The sequence below is a fragment of the Thermobia domestica genome, chromosome 1 (genome assembly GCF_964235325.1).
Source record: "Thermobia domestica chromosome 1, izTheDome1.hap1.1, whole genome shotgun sequence".
In the NCBI taxonomy this organism is placed as follows: Eukaryota; Metazoa; Arthropoda; class Insecta; order Zygentoma; family Lepismatidae; genus Thermobia; species Thermobia domestica.
In genome coordinates this window covers 58,840,592-58,857,759 of record NC_137454.1, presented here as the reverse complement: position 1 = coordinate 58,857,759, position 17,168 = coordinate 58,840,592, and the positions used below count along the sequence as shown (strand labels likewise).

The 17,168-nt window shown below is 33.6% G+C and overlaps 1 protein-coding gene across 1 annotated transcript in view; it reads left to right on the top strand.

Moving 5' to 3' along the window:
- Positions 1-16,593, top strand: part of Glg1 (Golgi apparatus protein 1) — a 62,622-nt gene extending 46,029 nt beyond the window's left edge. The window contains exons 15-18 of the mRNA XM_081757421.1: positions 2,120-2,239; positions 5,531-5,762; positions 10,161-10,267; positions 14,323-16,593. Coding sequence (XP_081613547.1) covers positions 2,120-2,239; positions 5,531-5,762; positions 10,161-10,267; positions 14,323-14,487 — 624 coding nt within the window. The 3' untranslated portion in view covers positions 14,488-16,593. The remainder of the gene's footprint in view (positions 1-2,119; positions 2,240-5,530; positions 5,763-10,160; positions 10,268-14,322) is intronic.
- The last annotated feature ends 575 nt before the right edge of the window (positions 16,594-17,168 follow it).

Below are 17,168 nucleotides of genomic sequence, written 5' to 3'. Positions count from 1 at the left end.
TCGTCCAAATGGACGACGCCATGGTGAAAAGCCCCTGGATACCAAGATGGCGCTGCCCACATGGAACTTCACAGCTACTTTTCTGGTATTTAATTTGTGTTTCCTCTCCCTTTCTTCTGTTTCTTCTCTTCGTATTTGACGGAACATTTAATATAGTTGCAACAAGAATACAGAAGCGGGAATGGGAAATAAATTATATACCAGAAAGTAATAAAAACAACACCTCTCCCCCAAAAAATAAGCACTTCCCCCAAATGCTTCATCAAATAGGGAGAGGAAGAAATAGGAAGAAAAATTGGATAACAAAATCAGCTATGAAACATCCATATCTTTTAGTGTGATTATGAATTATTATTATTTTGTGGTATACTACAAAGACAACTAACCGTGAAGGATCCAGATATGTGACACGTATCTTTATATTATATATGACTGCGATACATTCGTAAGAACAGCCATAATAACACACTTAATATAAGTACACAAATCGAGTACATTCCGTCGATTTCAAGTACATTGGTCATTACATTTGAATTTACATTTTTTTGTACAGGTTTTTCTTCTTTCTTTCCTTTGTTACTGTTTTTTAAATTTTTTTTGGTATTTAGAGCTTTATTTAAGTATCAGAATAATATTTTAGCTTTACATTTATTGCATCAACATTTTCTATGTATTGTTTCTATATATTATTTCTCTATTTTCAAATTTTGTATATAATTTTCTGTTTTATGAAATCTACATTTTGATGTTACTATTTATCTATTTGTTATTTTGTATTCACGCAAATGTATGTAATATTTATGAATGTATTGAAGTATAATATACAATACATTGGCGATCCGGTCTCTTGATCAAAATAATCTTTTTCTTGTCTTCTCTTCGTCGACTGATTATATTATGAGGAGGAGATGTAGTAGAGTTAAGGTAAACTGTAGAGTAAAGCAAGGAAGGTAAAATACAAGGTTAAAATGAACAAGTTAACTGTTATCCACCATTACAATTCCTCCTTGGTTACATGCAAATAGCCGTTCTCAATGTGGTTATATTACTAGATGTAGATCTAAAATCAAGCACACTATCATTGGACTACGTAATTTTATTCATTATATATCATATTTATTACTTTTGAAATATTAGAAGTGCCAAAACAGGAATTTCACTTTTAACGTTCATTTTTTTTCAACCCAAAGCTATTTCTTTTTGTATTTCTAGTATAAAACATTTTGTAAGAGAGTCACTTTGTATACCTCATTATTATTTGTAACATCGGTAAAATGTTGTGTGTGACCCATTCATTGTTTCTTTGTATTTTTCAGTGGTTTAGAAACGTGTTAAACGCAATTTGTAATTCATTTGTTATTTTTTGATGGTAGCACGCTTGTTCATGTTTATATATACGGAAAAATTTCCTATTACCAGTGTTTTACCAAGTATTCTATTTCACCTATTGGCACCTTCTTATTGGAGTACAAATTGAGTCTCTCTGATCGTTCACTTTTTATCCAAAATAATGTCGAATGGATGATGCATGAATACCTTAAATACCGACCATCTTCGGTTTTCTGTAAAATGTTGTGCTAAATTTTCTTTGTCAGAAGATTTAATTTAAATTGGCTGAGATAACAAGAAAGCAAAAACCTAATTCGGTGATTCGTAAATATTTAAAAATACTTAAGTGATATAATAACGTGAAAATATGGCATACAATAGATAATGGATACAAAGATAAACGAAGCCTGGAACATTCGCATGGAAAAAATAAAATAAATCCCAGTCATAGTCATTTCAAGAAACGGTTGGATAATGTAGTCTATTGTAATGTTTGCTTATGTTAAGCAAGGCAAACAAGATTGCAGCATCAGATGATAGTGTTATTAATTTAAACCACGTTATGATGCGTATAGGAGCATATTCACTTGGAGAAAGATTATTTGTACATAGTGATGGAATAAATCCTAATGGATGAACTAGAGACTTTGTTCATTTTAACAAGTATGTTTTATCTTATAACTTGCGTTTTAAATGTCGTAAGTGAATTTATACATCTGATGTATATTTTACCTTAAAAATAATAACAGAAAATGAAATTTCATTCTGTAATTTGTAAATATCGTTTTAGGACAAATTTCGGGAAGGAAACTTGAGGAAAGAATGTGAGATACAAGTTACGACAATAATACGTGAATCTGCACTTGATTATAGGCTGAATTCGTATCTTTCGAACATGTGTAGAACTGAGGTAAGTACCAGTATACTGAAACTTGTCTATGTTGGTCACCAGATTCCATTGAAAAGTGGCCAACTTACAGAAAATAAGTGTGATTGGTGTATTTTTAGAATAGGATTTCTAGTATTACTTGATTGTAAAATTCTAATAAGCAATGGCACGACAGCAACTTATAACAATATGCAGTACTAGAAAAAATACTACAATATATTTAATATATGTACATACCTTTCCCTTCCTGAAAACTAGTCTGGTACACTGAATTTATTCGGATTGAAAACACAATAACACAACCAACCATAAAATAGAAACACATGTACGCAGTTTATTGAAATTAATATTGTAGCACACTGAGTTATTTAGATTTAAAACAATAAAAACAAATTTATAAATTGAACAATTTTTATGCAGTTTATACGATTTTTTTCCGTTGTTACTATTCTTGTCTATTGCAAAATAGTCCTCTATTTTTGTCTGCTTTCTTTTCATTTTTGAAAACACTCAATGTGATTCAATTCTGTTGTACAGACGAAACATATCTGTAAACTGAGGTTCATAAGTGGAAGTATACGCAAGAAGTTGAGACGCACATTGCAAAGCTTCTGCATGACTCATTACTGGAACCTGTTCTTTTATCTCTTGTGATTCCTCCTCATCTTCACTATCTTTAGACACTGACATCTTATGCTGCTTTTCCTTTACTATAGTTTCTAAGATGTCTTCTGGTGTAGTTGGAATTTCCTTGTGAACAACTAAACCATCGTCGATTCGATTAATTTCATCCACTGGCACTAAATCTGCTGAGTGTTTAACGGGAACGTGCTGATTACGTCATTTAGTCTTTCAACAACCTCAGCATCACCGGATTCGGTACTTTGCACTTCGCTGTAAAATCCTGCACGACCAAAATACTTCTTTATTGTTTCCTTTGAAACTTCAGTTAGCGCACGCGCCTTTGGTGTGGGAGACCCGGGTTCGATTCCCGGCGGGAGCTCATGTAGTTTGGATTCCACGTTAATCAATAGGTCCACGTCTCATATAGCCTCGCTGCTGAACGGGACGTTAAAATCAACTCATTCCTTTGAAACTTGATCTCAGGCACTGACTAACCAACGGATAGCGTCCAACATTGTTACTGACTTTACAAAGTCCGCCTTATTGCTACTAGCTTCAGCTACAGTTACAACATATTGTAGCATGTGCTGACGATACCGAGATTTCATGTTCTGAATTATTCTCTGGTTTAAGTGGCTGAACTTCTGCTATTACATTTAGAGAGAGAAATTTCACTTCGATATTGCTAAAGTCATTCGTTTTGTGGTGACTGGTTGTGTTGTCAATAATCAACAAAATTTTGCGATTTTGCTTTTTCATTGAACTGTTCAAAGTTTCAAGCCAGTTTTCAAAAATGTCGAATGTCATCCGTGCCTTTTTGTTCGAGTACCAATGTCCTTTGCATTTCTCGCCTTCCTGCACTAAACTTTTCCTTGGGAGCTAGCGGTAAAATAATCCCGTTTCATCGGTGGGTAACCACTGATAACTTAATGTAATTTTTACTTCCAATCTTCAACTACTTTTGTGTCTGTTCCTGCAGATTCACCGGAAAGGAAACGAAAATTAATGTTATGACGGGATCTAAACGATTCTAACCACCCATGACTAGCATGAAATCTTCGGGAAATTTCCTTTGCTTTTCCTCTAGCATCGGCCCTGTAACAGGAATGTCCATCGCTCGACATTTCTGAAAAAAATCAAGGATTAACGAATTGACTACTTCGTAATCTGTTTTTCGTAATTTTCTTTTCCTGCCATTATTGCAGTTTTCTTCCCAGCCTTTAATAATTGAGTCCCTATTTTTATTAATGTTCCCTATCGTAGATTTTGACACTCCAAATTGTACAGATATTGAGCATTGACTCACACCTTTATCTATCAAATCTAACACTTCCTTTTTCTTCTATACGCATAGTTCATTCAACTTTCTACGTTTTGAATCCATTATGAATTCATGAACTCAACACGTCCCCTTCCACTGAACATGCACACACACACAGAGAGAGAGAAAGAGAGAGAGAGAGAGAGAATTTTTTTTTCTATCTGATTAAACAGTGACAAAAACATTTTATGGTGGTTCATTCTCGACGTATTTCTTTTATTCTTTTTGGCACATATGCACATTCTGGTTTTGTAATTCTTGCATAGTATCGTCTACCTCTTGTTAATGAGCTACAAATGTTTCCCTCGGAGCAAAAGATGTTTTGAGAAAATATTAAGGGAATTTAGAACCTCCGCTACCTTTCGACAAACCGTCAGGTGCCAACAGTTGACAATTGAGACGGTTAGCTTTAACCTTGCGAATTTTCCGGAATTACTGAAGCTCCCCACTGATGAAAGGAGCCGATATAGCTAATGGTTTTACCAAAACAGACAGGGTAAACACATACGTACAACCATTTCCTGAATTCCTGTACGTGCTTTTTCTTATTCTCTTATTCTCATCTTCCTTCACCACCCCTTTATCGGGGTAGTGTTTTGGCCATTGACCTCCAAGAACAAATCGTGGAAATCTATGCTTTTTGTCTCCAGTCACAAATACTGAATACCTACCTCTCATACGTAAGTACGGAAAAGTTAAGAAAAATAACAAAATGGTATTTTGCGAGGCCAAGATTGCTTCAATGCGGCCAACTTCCAAGATACACAGGGGGCCAACTTGTAGAGTAATAAATATCGAGTTGAGTTGAGTTGATTTTAGTTTAGCGTCCCTTTCAGCAGCGAGGCTATATGAGACGTGGACCTACTGATTAACGTGGAATCCGAACCACATGAGCTCCCGCCGGGAATCGAACCCGGGTCTCCCATGCCAAAGGCATGTACGCTAACCGCTTATAGTAAGTAACGAATCTCTTATGAGAGAATGTAGATTCAAGACGAACCAGGCCAAGATGAGTAGGTGGCCAACTTGACAGGTTATACTGTATAAGTTAACTATATTATTGTATTATGAATATCGTGTTTCAGTTTGAAATGTTGATAAGAATCTCTTAAAATAAAGGTTCTCTTTCTTTAATACAATGGAAATTAATTGTTACTCTAGTAAAATATCTTTATTGGAAACACAAGTATATTAATGAAGCATCCAATGTCCACTAAAACAATCAAGCAATCAAATGAAATCTAGAAAGAAGCAGTAATTTCAGTAATTGCTTACATTAGTGTATGATAATATTTATATATGTGTGTGTTAATGTAATGGTATTGTTTTTTCGGAAACACATGACAATAATAAAGGCTTAATTTCAGATTAAAAGATTATGTAATGTCGATGATAACTCATCTGATGGTGCAGCTGTTGAGGAGTGCTTGAAACTCTCTCTTAACGAAGGAATGATTGTAGATCCAAGTTGCAGAAGGGAGGTAGCAAATATTATTGAAGAATCGAAAGTAGACATACATACTGATCCCCTGTTGTATCGTGCATGTGCAGTGGATGTGAAAAAATTCTGCAGTGAAATACCTCAAGGAGATGGAAGACGTATGTATTGGTTCTGTACTTGTCTTTGTAATGTTAGTACTAGTAGTACAAAATATAATTTAAAGCTAATTAAATGTATGGGTAAAGTTATCTTCTGGTCAAGTTATACGAGTTCATATTTTTTACTTATTCATTAACAATATTTCAAACGTATGCGCGAATAATAGTCTATATTACATGTCGTGCATATGTAACATAGACGTTTGATCGCGCATGCGATTCATTTCTTTTATATTAAATTTCCTGTTACATGTTAAAAGTGCTTACTAACGCTTAAGATAGGGCTTAAGTATAAGTCTTCTTTTGTATTTGTCGTGTTCCATATTGTTTAGAAACGTACCAGTTCATGTTATAACACGGTCCATGAGCAGTGTTCTTAATTACCTGTATAAACTATACTTTAAACTTCACTCGTACTGATGAGTTGAGAATAGTGAATCTTCCTGGATGTCAGTTTTCGTAGGAAGATAGCGATATGCCGTCAAGAGCACTTTAAAAGATTTTAGTGAGAATTATTTGTGTAGTTTTTCCTCCAGAGGGCTATAATGAATGTAATTGGAAAGTTCCTGTAGGATTTCGGACTGCTACCGTGAGTAGTTCATGAGTTCTTGTCTTTAGATCGAATAAGGAGAATGGGTTTGGAAAACAGAGCCAAGATTGTTTTGTGTTCGTCAGATGTAGAATTATGGTGTGCTTAGGGGGTATTTGGAAACGGAGAGTCAGGAAGTCTTTCAGTAATAGAAAGATATATACGTTTCGTGGAGATATTTCGTACAAAAGGAGGGGTCCTTAGAGAAAAGTAGAAGAAATTTTTTGATACTGATTTGGACTCCTGTATTAGAAATATCTTAGATATGTTTGGTTGAGTTGACCAGTAATACCGCAATCGTAGGTTGCGGGTGAAAGAAAGGAAGTCGGTATTTGAATGCGTAAGGGAGAGAAGTTACGCATACAATAAGATTTTCTCCTCGGTTGGAGCGAGATGGGGTGAAGAAAGGCTAAGGTTGTATCAATAATCACTGAGTCTTGCAAAACTCAAATTTCCCAACCACCTGGTTCTGAACACACAATCTGTCACAAGAGTGTAATATGATAATACCTACCCCATAAATATCCTCAAATTCCTTCCACCAGACTTCCGTGTCACGTAGGAAGTCACTTATAATATGATCATCCGCGAATTCTTCCTCTAGTCTTAACACTTTATAATATTATCTTAATACACTAACCCTGTTTTCAATACTTCTTTATTATTATTATTATGATTTGAGGGTGGTAGATCATTTATCCCTAGTGCATGAGGTGTATGGTTCAGTCTCAGCTCTTGCCAAGTTATCTTTGTGGACAAACACCGTGTGCGTGCGTTTTCTCTTTTTTTTCTTTTTTTTAAAAAAAAAAAATTTCGTCTCACTGTCTTCATTCTAGTATCCCATTCATTATCAACATCATCGTCTCCCTTAACCTTGAAACGTAATCGTGGGATGTTAAATTAAAGAGACAATTTTCCTATTTTGTTTTACTTTGCCAAAGTTTCTTTTTTGTTTTTCTAACATTGTTTTAAATGTGCGTTGCCTCCCATTTAATATTTATGATATAATTATTTACTGTTATTAATTTTTGTTCATTATATATTTTTTTTTAAGTTTTTTTTTTCCTATTTACATGTATATTTTTTATTTTATTCTTTTTTCTGTCCTGCACTCTTACCAACCCATGCGACACATTCGAGTCTTCCTACTTGAATATCACCTACTTTCAGCATGGTAATTGTTTTACATGACCACATGATCCTGCATTTCATTATGATGCCCAACTGGATGCTTCACAGTTTTTTTTCTTTTTTTTTCTTTTTTTCGTGCTTCTGATAAAGCATTTAGTGAATGTTCTAATACTATTATTATTATTATTTATTATTTAAAATGATTGAAGGTTTATAGATGTGAATATGAGGATCTGCCTATTGCCGAAGTACCATTCTGTACATGCGAGTCGCAGACGGAACTATCCAACCACCCCCCCCCTTTTTTTTTTACGTTATTCAAAGAAAAAAGAAAAAGAGGGAAATGTCAGGGACAAGTAGTGTTATATCGGAAATACTAATAAGTTTAACTTTACTTACTAATACTAATAATAATACTATAAATACTAATAAGTTTAACTTAACGAGTTAGTAGAATCTAGAGCATATCACAAATACTTAAACTAGAAGTATTTGTTGGTTTAATAATTAGTTCTCACAGTACCTGGTGGAAGTAAATTTGATTTCGATCCCACGTGGAACTTTAAGTCCACGTCTCATAATGTCTTGGTACTAAGAAGAGAATTTGAAGTGCAGTTTATCAATGAATACAGAATTGTACTCAGTTTCGATCATAATAAAACATAATTTTGCTTATTTCATATTAATTATTTAACAGGTTGACTGTCAAGGCCAGATTGTGTGTAACACTGTGAGGTCGAGTAATAAAAATTTGCCAAAATGAATCAACATGGTAATCCATTTTGGTTCCATTGTTTAAGCGCCGGTTGCTTTCTAGGGCCAGACTATGAGTATCGTGTAATATTCTGGAGCCAAAAGATTATTTTTGACCATGTTAACAAGTGAAGCCCATATACGGGTATCGCGGCTTGAAACAGCTGGTGAAGTGAGACACGAAAGTGGGTATCATGGTCTCACGAATGACAGTACTTGAGACGAAATTTTTAGTCTCATAGCCGTCAACCTGTTAATTGATGTGGCGACACACCGAGAAATATTACGAAGAGTCTCACTCACTTTTAAATCTTTTTCCTTGTACAAGCTTTTGGCTCGTCCGTAGAATAGGGTTTCTCAAACTATGGTTCTCGCGTTAAAAGTAGTCCTTACGGTGCCCATGTAATCCCTTTAGATTGACCATTAGTCCAACAATAATAAAATAAAATTCAAGTAGATTTCACACTACAGTTGAAAATCTCAGAGATTGGAAATTACATAAGCAAATGTCTTTCACTTTCTCTCCCAGGACTGACATTTTATTAGTTGGTTAGATGAAAATTTAGCGTCTCTTTCAGCACTGAGGCTACATGAGACGTAGGCCTAAAGTTTAACATAAAATCCGAACCACATGAGCTCCTGGAATTTCAGTTAATACTGCTTTAAAATATAAGGATATTGTTATTAACATATGCTCAGAGGATTAAAAAAAGAAAAGTGATAAATTTGCCTACCAATAGCAAGAATATTTAGTTCCTAGAACATTCTTCCTAGTAAAAGTGGTCCTCACTTTAGAAAAGATTGGGAAACACTGTCCTAGAAGTAAATAGTTTAACTTGTAAAAAAAAAAAAAAAAAAAAGTTTGACCATCCAGTTATTTACATTATCACTTTTCAAATAAGCTTTAGCAACCTCACAAGCCAAAGTGTTATGCACTGCTCTTTTTCGGTGATGCACACCTTTCTACATCCTATTTTTACCCTCCGTGACCAAGAACGAAAGAAAGCTTGTGAATACAACAGGGTGTCTACTGGTCATGAAAGTCATGAAAGTCATGAAAAAGTCATATATTTTGCTTAGTGGTCATGAAAGTCATGAAAAAGTTCTTTATTTACCCAACTGGTCATGAAAATCTGAAATCTCAGAGTATATTTTTATACTTCATACTTTTATACCTCATACTGCATGTACTGAAACAGTTGTATCAGGTCAGTAATTGTGAGAATTTCCCCCACCAGTTAGTGCTGGCTAACTGGTACTTTACTGTCTTCCTAGCTGCTCCACATTTCATCTTCTAGTCTCTGTAATATAGTAACAACTTTTTACTGTCCAACTTTGTGATCTGCTATTTCTTTACTTCTAAGAAATGTAAATTGTGTATTTTTGGGCCTTTAGACTTATGCAAATAATATTATTCGTTTGAGTTTGCAGATTTTAAATTTGATGATCTATTTTTTTAAAACGAATTTCTTTTATAATTTGTTTTGTCTTTGGGCAGTTCTCTGAGTGCTTAATTTTAGACAAATTTCTGCTAGATGGATAATTATACTCAGAATTAAAACTTCAAATACAGTATAGAGTGATTAACTGGTAAGAGCAGGCCTGTATTTAGGTAAGTGCTATTCTGTGCTCGAGCACAAGGCGGCAGAATTTTAGATTCTTTCTTTAAGATTCACAATAAGTGATATTTAAGACTAGCAACCCGCATAGTTCCGATGCACCACTGATGGTAGGGGTTTATTATTGCTAATGGTAAATTTTTATCGCCATGGTCATGAAAAGTCATGAAAAAGTCATGAATTTACTTTCTGGTATTCCAGTAGACACCCTGTACAAGTATTATTCGAGAATTAGAATTTTTCAAGAATTAAAAAATATGAATGAGATAGTACATTTATTTAAATTTCCTTTTATTTTTATTTCAGACATCAAATGCTTACAACTTGTGTTACAAGATAACACAAAATCTCTCCAACCTGAATGCCAGAAGAAATTAACTGACCGAATAGAAATGTACAAAGTTGCACATATGGTAAGCACATTTTCTGCTGTTGATTTTAAACCACTATTTATGGCTCATATTTAAACAATGAATAGTTTAAGATCTTAAAAGCTGTAGTAAAATCTTGGTAATGCAGCCCAATGCCCAGTGTAGCGAATCAGTTAGCAAAAGCGAGGAAATTGCCCTACTGTTCCTTTCAATCAAATAATATTTAATTTTGATTTTGATTGACACTTCCAACACAGGCCGTTGTATTCGCGTGTGTGGTTCCCGGATCAAAGAAAAATATGAAAAAGGCCTTATTATCTAAGTTAAATCAATAAGGGCAATTTTGAAAATAGGGAAATAACTTCTTTCCATTGACCCCTGGCATAAACTTAGAAGGTTGTGCCACAAACTTAGAACTAATGCTTTCCTAAAGTATGAATAGTTTTATCTTGTGTAAGTAGTAGAACTACAGTCATATCATTTTTGTGTGCTCTGTTACTTTTATCGATGATCTCTGAGGACTGCTAAATTTGAGTCAACGTGAAAGATCCTTGGGACATTCCATCTCAAATCAACAAGTCGTGAGACTTGACCATCTCGGATTTTTGTAAAAAATGGTGCACAGATTTATTACAGTGGGAGATGAAAAATTTTCAAATATTATCCCTCTCCTGCTGACAGTGTCCCCATACAGGTCATTCAAAAATTGCCAAAAAGGCATTTTTCCATTTACAGTGATTATTAAAAATAATCATAAAATGGTTAATATGCAGTAGAGACATGAAACAAACCATTGGAAAGCTTAAAGATTGCTCTAAAAGTTGTATTATATTGAAGAAACCTGTATAATAAACAATAACACTTCAAAAATTAAAATTAAAATTTGAACTTCACATAGAAATGTCCCTGTGAATTTGTTCAAAATTGTCCTGATTGTAGTCTCGTATGTGTACTAAAATACCATAAAGTTTCATTTTGGGCACTCAATGGGATCCGATTCAAAATTCAACATAAACCAAACATTGCAAGATATTGACCATGTGTATATGTGGGTTCAGATCGATAACCATTTGCGTGTAGCTATTTACCTGCAACATCAAAGGAATTTATATTCATTTGTTTCTTGATGTATTTATTTGAATTTATACAATTAACCACATTTCGAGTTATTTAGACAGGTATTACATTTCCGAATATTACTCAATAGAGGTCATTATTCTTGTTAGTAAGTATGGATGTTTCTAAATTTATATTGGCTACAATGATACATATTGATACATTTTCATTCCTCTGTTTGAGGATTGCTATTACAGACATGTGGAAGTGCATCATTGAAATAGGAAAAAGAATTTATTGACTAATTGTTTGTGCTGAAAGTGTGTGAAGTGATTGTGAAGAGTGCCACTGTGTTTCATAACACATTTAATACAAATGCTGTGAAAGGGAGGGAAACATATCCCTTTCTTTCATAATAAGTTCTGTAACAGCAATCCTGAAACAAAGGAATGAAAATAACATGTATCAATGTAGCCAATATAAATTTAGAAACATTCCATACTTACTAACAAGAATAATGACCTCTGTTGAGTAATGTTCGGAAATGTAATACCTGTCTAAGTAACTCGAAAGGTGAATAATTGTGCAAATTCAAATAAATACATCATGAAACAAATGAAGTCGATTATAAAATCATTTGGTACTGCAGGTAAACAGCTACAGGCAAATGGTTATCGATCTGAACCCAGATATTCACATAGTCAATATCTTGCAATGTTTGGTTTATGTTGAATTTTGAATCGGATCCCATTGAGTGCCCAAAATGAAACTTTATGGTATTTTAGTACACATACGAGACTACAATCAGGACAATTTTGAACAAATTCACAGGGACATTTCTGTATGAAATTCAAAATTCAAATTTTAATTTTAATTTTTGAAGTGTTATTGTTTATTATACAGGTTTCTTCAATATAATACAACTTGTAGAGCAATCTTTAAGCTTGTTCCATGTCTCTATTGCGTATACTAACCATTTTATGACTATTTTTAATAATCACTGTAACTGAAAAAGTGCCTCTTCGGCAATTTTTGAATGACCTGTATGGGGACACTTTCAGCAGAAGAGGGATAATATTTGAAATTTTTTCATCTCCCACTGTAGTAAAAATTTTTCATCTCCCATCTATCACTGTCCCCCTTCTTGTGATACCTTTGTAAGATAAAAATAACCTCATTTCTCAAAACTAATGAATTCGGCTTCCTGGAAAAAGTATGATGCACAGTTATCACGGATGGACGCTGATCTCCCAGAGGTACTGAGATACAATCCTTGAACTTGTGAGTTTTTCCGAGGAACCGTCGGACCGTACTTTCCTTCGTCATCGTGTACTTCTGGTCGATGAGTTCGCGGAAAGAGATAGTTATTCGAGGGATTCCATTACTTGCATGTTCTCCGAACCTCAACCTTACTGAGCATGTGTAGGACGCCTTGGGAAGGAGGATTACAGCTCATCGTCCCTTACCTAAATCCTTTCAGACCTCAGAACTGCTCTGCTGAAGGGGTTGAATGTTCGATACGTTCGGTTCTGATTCTGCTTCGGTACATTGTTTCACAATCTCACACTTCCTTGGAATGTCATGTTTTCGATTTTTCGTTTGTCACTTTGTGAGCGTTTACTGAAAGAAAGAAAAAAAACTGCGCAAAGATGAGACATATATCAATTGATAGACCTCATTACAATGAACAAAATGATATTAGTGAATGTAAATCATGGATAGTTTTCGAGAAAATCAAGATTTTTTTTTTTTTAAATAAACCAAAAATTTATGCTGTACGAGAGAACTACAGCACATATTAAGACTAAACTGATGCTGAGGTACACATTAATCAACCCTTTCATTTGCAAAGCGACAGTATACAGTGTGGCTACTAGCATATTGCCCAACATGGTTATTAACTTCAATTTTGTTTAACTGTAATATTGTTTAACTTTTAAACGCCGAAGAACGCAGCTGCTGCGTCAGGGCTTTAAAACTTAATAGTTTAGCCCCTAATTAAGCTAGGATGCTAATTTTGGTATCAGTGCGTTCCGAAAGCATGAAACTTGCTGCCAATATGTATTTGGAGGTTACCATGGTGAAGGGGGAAGATAAACTTCGTGTTTTTTTCTCTCTCTCTCTCTCTTTTTTTGGAAGGATTATTCCTCCCCTCCTCCCGTGGGAGTATAGTCATAAAAATTAGTATGTGAAGCAATGAAGTAGTCCAGTACCCGCTGATACACTGTAAAAGTATTTGTAGCTTATATGGGGGCAGTAGGGGAGAGCAAAGTTGGCGAATTGTTTGAGTGTCAGTTTTCTGACGTAAATTAAATTTATTTTATGGACTGTTTCGTATAAGGCAAGATATCTTTTCACTGAATTGGTCTAGAAGCATAATTCTTTGTTTCTGTATTTTCTGCAGACAATAGTTTTAGAAAATGGTGTACATATAACATGGTACTGTGGTGGTGGTGGTGATGTCAAATTCAATGAATTATTGTTCTACGTTTTTTATTTAAATAATATTTCCAACAAAACGAATTCATGACGCTTTTTTTTTTCAGTAAATAATTCTATTTTCTTCGACACACACACAGTTACAAGAGCGTTCCCTACATATTACCTTCATGTTGTCAGCGTAGAGTGACTGTAAGGGTTGGGTTGGCTGGGACCCCAAATTCTTTTCATATTTTTTAAGATTTTTAAAATATATTTTTTTTAGAACTTTTCGTTTCTTCTTCTTCTGCTACAAATAGAGCGGGAATTGCACAAGTGTTACCTCGTTGGAATCAGTGTTCCATAAGCTTTCCAACGAGGTATCAATCATTACCCTGTGATAATTAGGGGGGGGGGGGGGAAGGTCACCAGGGCCAGTCTGATGTGGTTGATAGTTTTTATTCTGGTGGAAAAGATTATGTATTGGGGTACTTGATATAAAAACATCTGTTAAGGAGCAGATTATACCTATTGTTGCTTGATCAAACAGTGATAACTTATACTCCTAGTAGTGATGAATATTATTCTTGTAATTTATTTTCGTTTTTAAATTTCTTTTTCAGATCGTTGCACCAAATAACTTGGTGGAATTGTATACATCAGTGTCTCAATCGCCATCCAAAAAGTACTTTTTAGTTGTGGCCTTAACAGTAGTGGGCGTAATCTTTATTCTTGGTCTCTTCTGCGGAAGAGTTACCAGAAGAACTATGATGATGAAAAATAAATAAAAAATAATAAATCGAGTTAGTGAGTTACAGATACCATATACAAGAAAGAAACGGTAACAGTCAGTCACAAGAAAATAAAATTCGCCAATTCAAATGAAAAATTTTGCATGTTTTTTAAAGGTATATATACATATACGTGTATTTATTTTTTTTCTTTGTTTTCTCCATTACTGTGAATAAGGGTTACATGTATTGATGAAAATAACTGCGTATTTACTGTTACCGATTTCATTGTTTTTTTGACGATCGCCATTGGCTGATGATAACCCTAAATGTCCAGTGCAGTGAAAACTAAAGAATTCACTTTTTTTTTTTTTTTTTTTTTTTTTTTTTTTTTTTTTTTTTTTTTTGTGATTGAGAAAAAGTAATGTGATAAACAACAGTACCAGATAGTGGATCAGTATGAAAGGAAGAAGTGTGTTAGTTGTGATTGTAAGGTCGTTTTGAATGTTTGTCAGTCACTTTTTTTTTTCTTTCTTGTACACACAAAAAGAAACAAACAAAACAAAAATGTAACGACACACACAAAAAAAAAAATGTAAGACTGACGAGTCCACTGCGTGTGTTAAAAGTTTAAAATAATATCGATATGTATGTATGAAACCTATTTTCTGAATCTGACGTTTTATGTGGCCATATTAAAATTATTGTTCTGTATATTTATTCCACGCCACTGTGGGCGTGATTCCCTTAAATTCAAGGACATAAATTTAAATAGTTTTGTAAATATTTGTGGAGGTTTTTGTGCAATTCGTAATTTTCTCAAGGTTTTTTGTTCCTTTCTTTGGACTGCCATGTAGATTTTGCGTTGCTTTTACTTGCCATTCAGCATAATAGGACGAAAATGGAAAATTGTCGTGACGGATATTTCTAATTTCTAGAACATATCAACTAGGTTCTTCGTTTTAATGAAACCTATTATACATTGAAATTTTTCGCATGCGCTTGCGTTTATGAGTATGTGTATTTGTGCGTGTATGTATGTATGTAGATGTGTACCTTTTGGGGTTGTGGGTGGGTTAATAATAAGTATATGGGCGGTTGGAAGGATAAAGGTGCACTAGTGTGTGATATAAAGCATGAGTGTAAAATATTTGTAAAAATATACGAAAAAAATATATATAAATACATTTGTATAACAGAGAATCTTGCTATATGTTAAAATAAATTGCCGATGTATACGTATACATTGTATCTTAAGAATAAACAAATACTGGTAATATTAATGTGTACTTACGTCACGCTGAGCAACCTGTTTAATTTTTGTTGCTGTGATTTTTTTTTCCTTTTTTTCACTGACTAATAGAAAGATATTTGTGGTTGTTATAAAAATGAGCAGCCAAAATGTATTCTTATTTGTTTGTTTTACAAACTCGAGTGCAATCAGCGTATATTGAAGAAAGATAAAAACAATTATAATATGCGCAATTTAATGCAGAAACTGAAGAAATTAATTCGTGCTGTCAATATTTCAGAATTAATGTATACATCACTTAATGGTAAATTGTTAACGAATACTGAAAACATTAATTTAATTCCTCAACTGTAAAAAAAAAAAAATATGTATTTTTTGTTTTGTTTTGTTTTGTAATATATCGTAAGACAAATTGTATTATAAACCATTAGTTCTCAAACCGTTAAACTTTGTTATAAAAGATCTTGTAAGGATATATATGTAATATCTAGATAATCTCTGTTGTAGTGGTTAAGTAAAGCTATATTTTTTAATACTGGTATTTGACGTTAAAAAATTCTCAGAGTTTTCAGTTAAGATCAGGCAATATCCTATATATATATAATAAATTAATTTTATGAAAAATATATAGTTTACCGTTTTGTAAATTGGATTTTTTACAACTACTTAACAGTATGAATCAAATAGCTACAGATAAAATGCAAATATTTTTTTCTGTGATTTATCTTAAATAATTTTAATATTTATGTACATTTTTAACCTTCCTTGCTTTCAAATGTTTTAACCAATTAATTCTGTGTCTATTTCTAATATAGACATTTTCGATGCTTAAAAAAAGTATCTTTACGTTTATAACTTTGATATTACATGTTATATCCACAAACTTTGAATTAAATATTTCTGAATATTAATTTTGAAATAGTTATTGTACCGTCGACATTATTAACCCTTTTAAATTTTGGATTTTTTAGGTAATTTTTAGGCTTTCAGTCAAGCAACTACAGTACCAACACTATTGACGCTAGGATCATTTTTTTTAATGAAGTGGTTTCCAACTGCATCAGTCAAATTTACCTATTACTTACCAAATGCGAGAAATTCCCGCTCAAAGGGAGAAAAAGGGATTTTTTGAAAAAATGGTCTTATCGCGAATTTCTCCGCTGAGGTATACGACACGCACATGCGAATGGTATCAAAAAAACTTTGCTTCATTGTAAAAATAATGAGGAATGAAGAATGTACGGGGAAAAATAGTCTTGACGCTATAGCCGATTTACCAATTTTCCCTCGATAATACATTTTCAGTCAATTTCTATCCAATCCGCTTCAGCATAAAGACTAATCATTGTAGGAACATGAATCGTACCTCGTGTTGTTCGGCATGAATCAGCCTTTCGATCGGTATAACTTGTATATCCCTATCGTGCACCTGTGGAGAGAAAATTCCCCCAAAAGGGAAATTTTTGTAAAAAAAAATCCCTTTTTC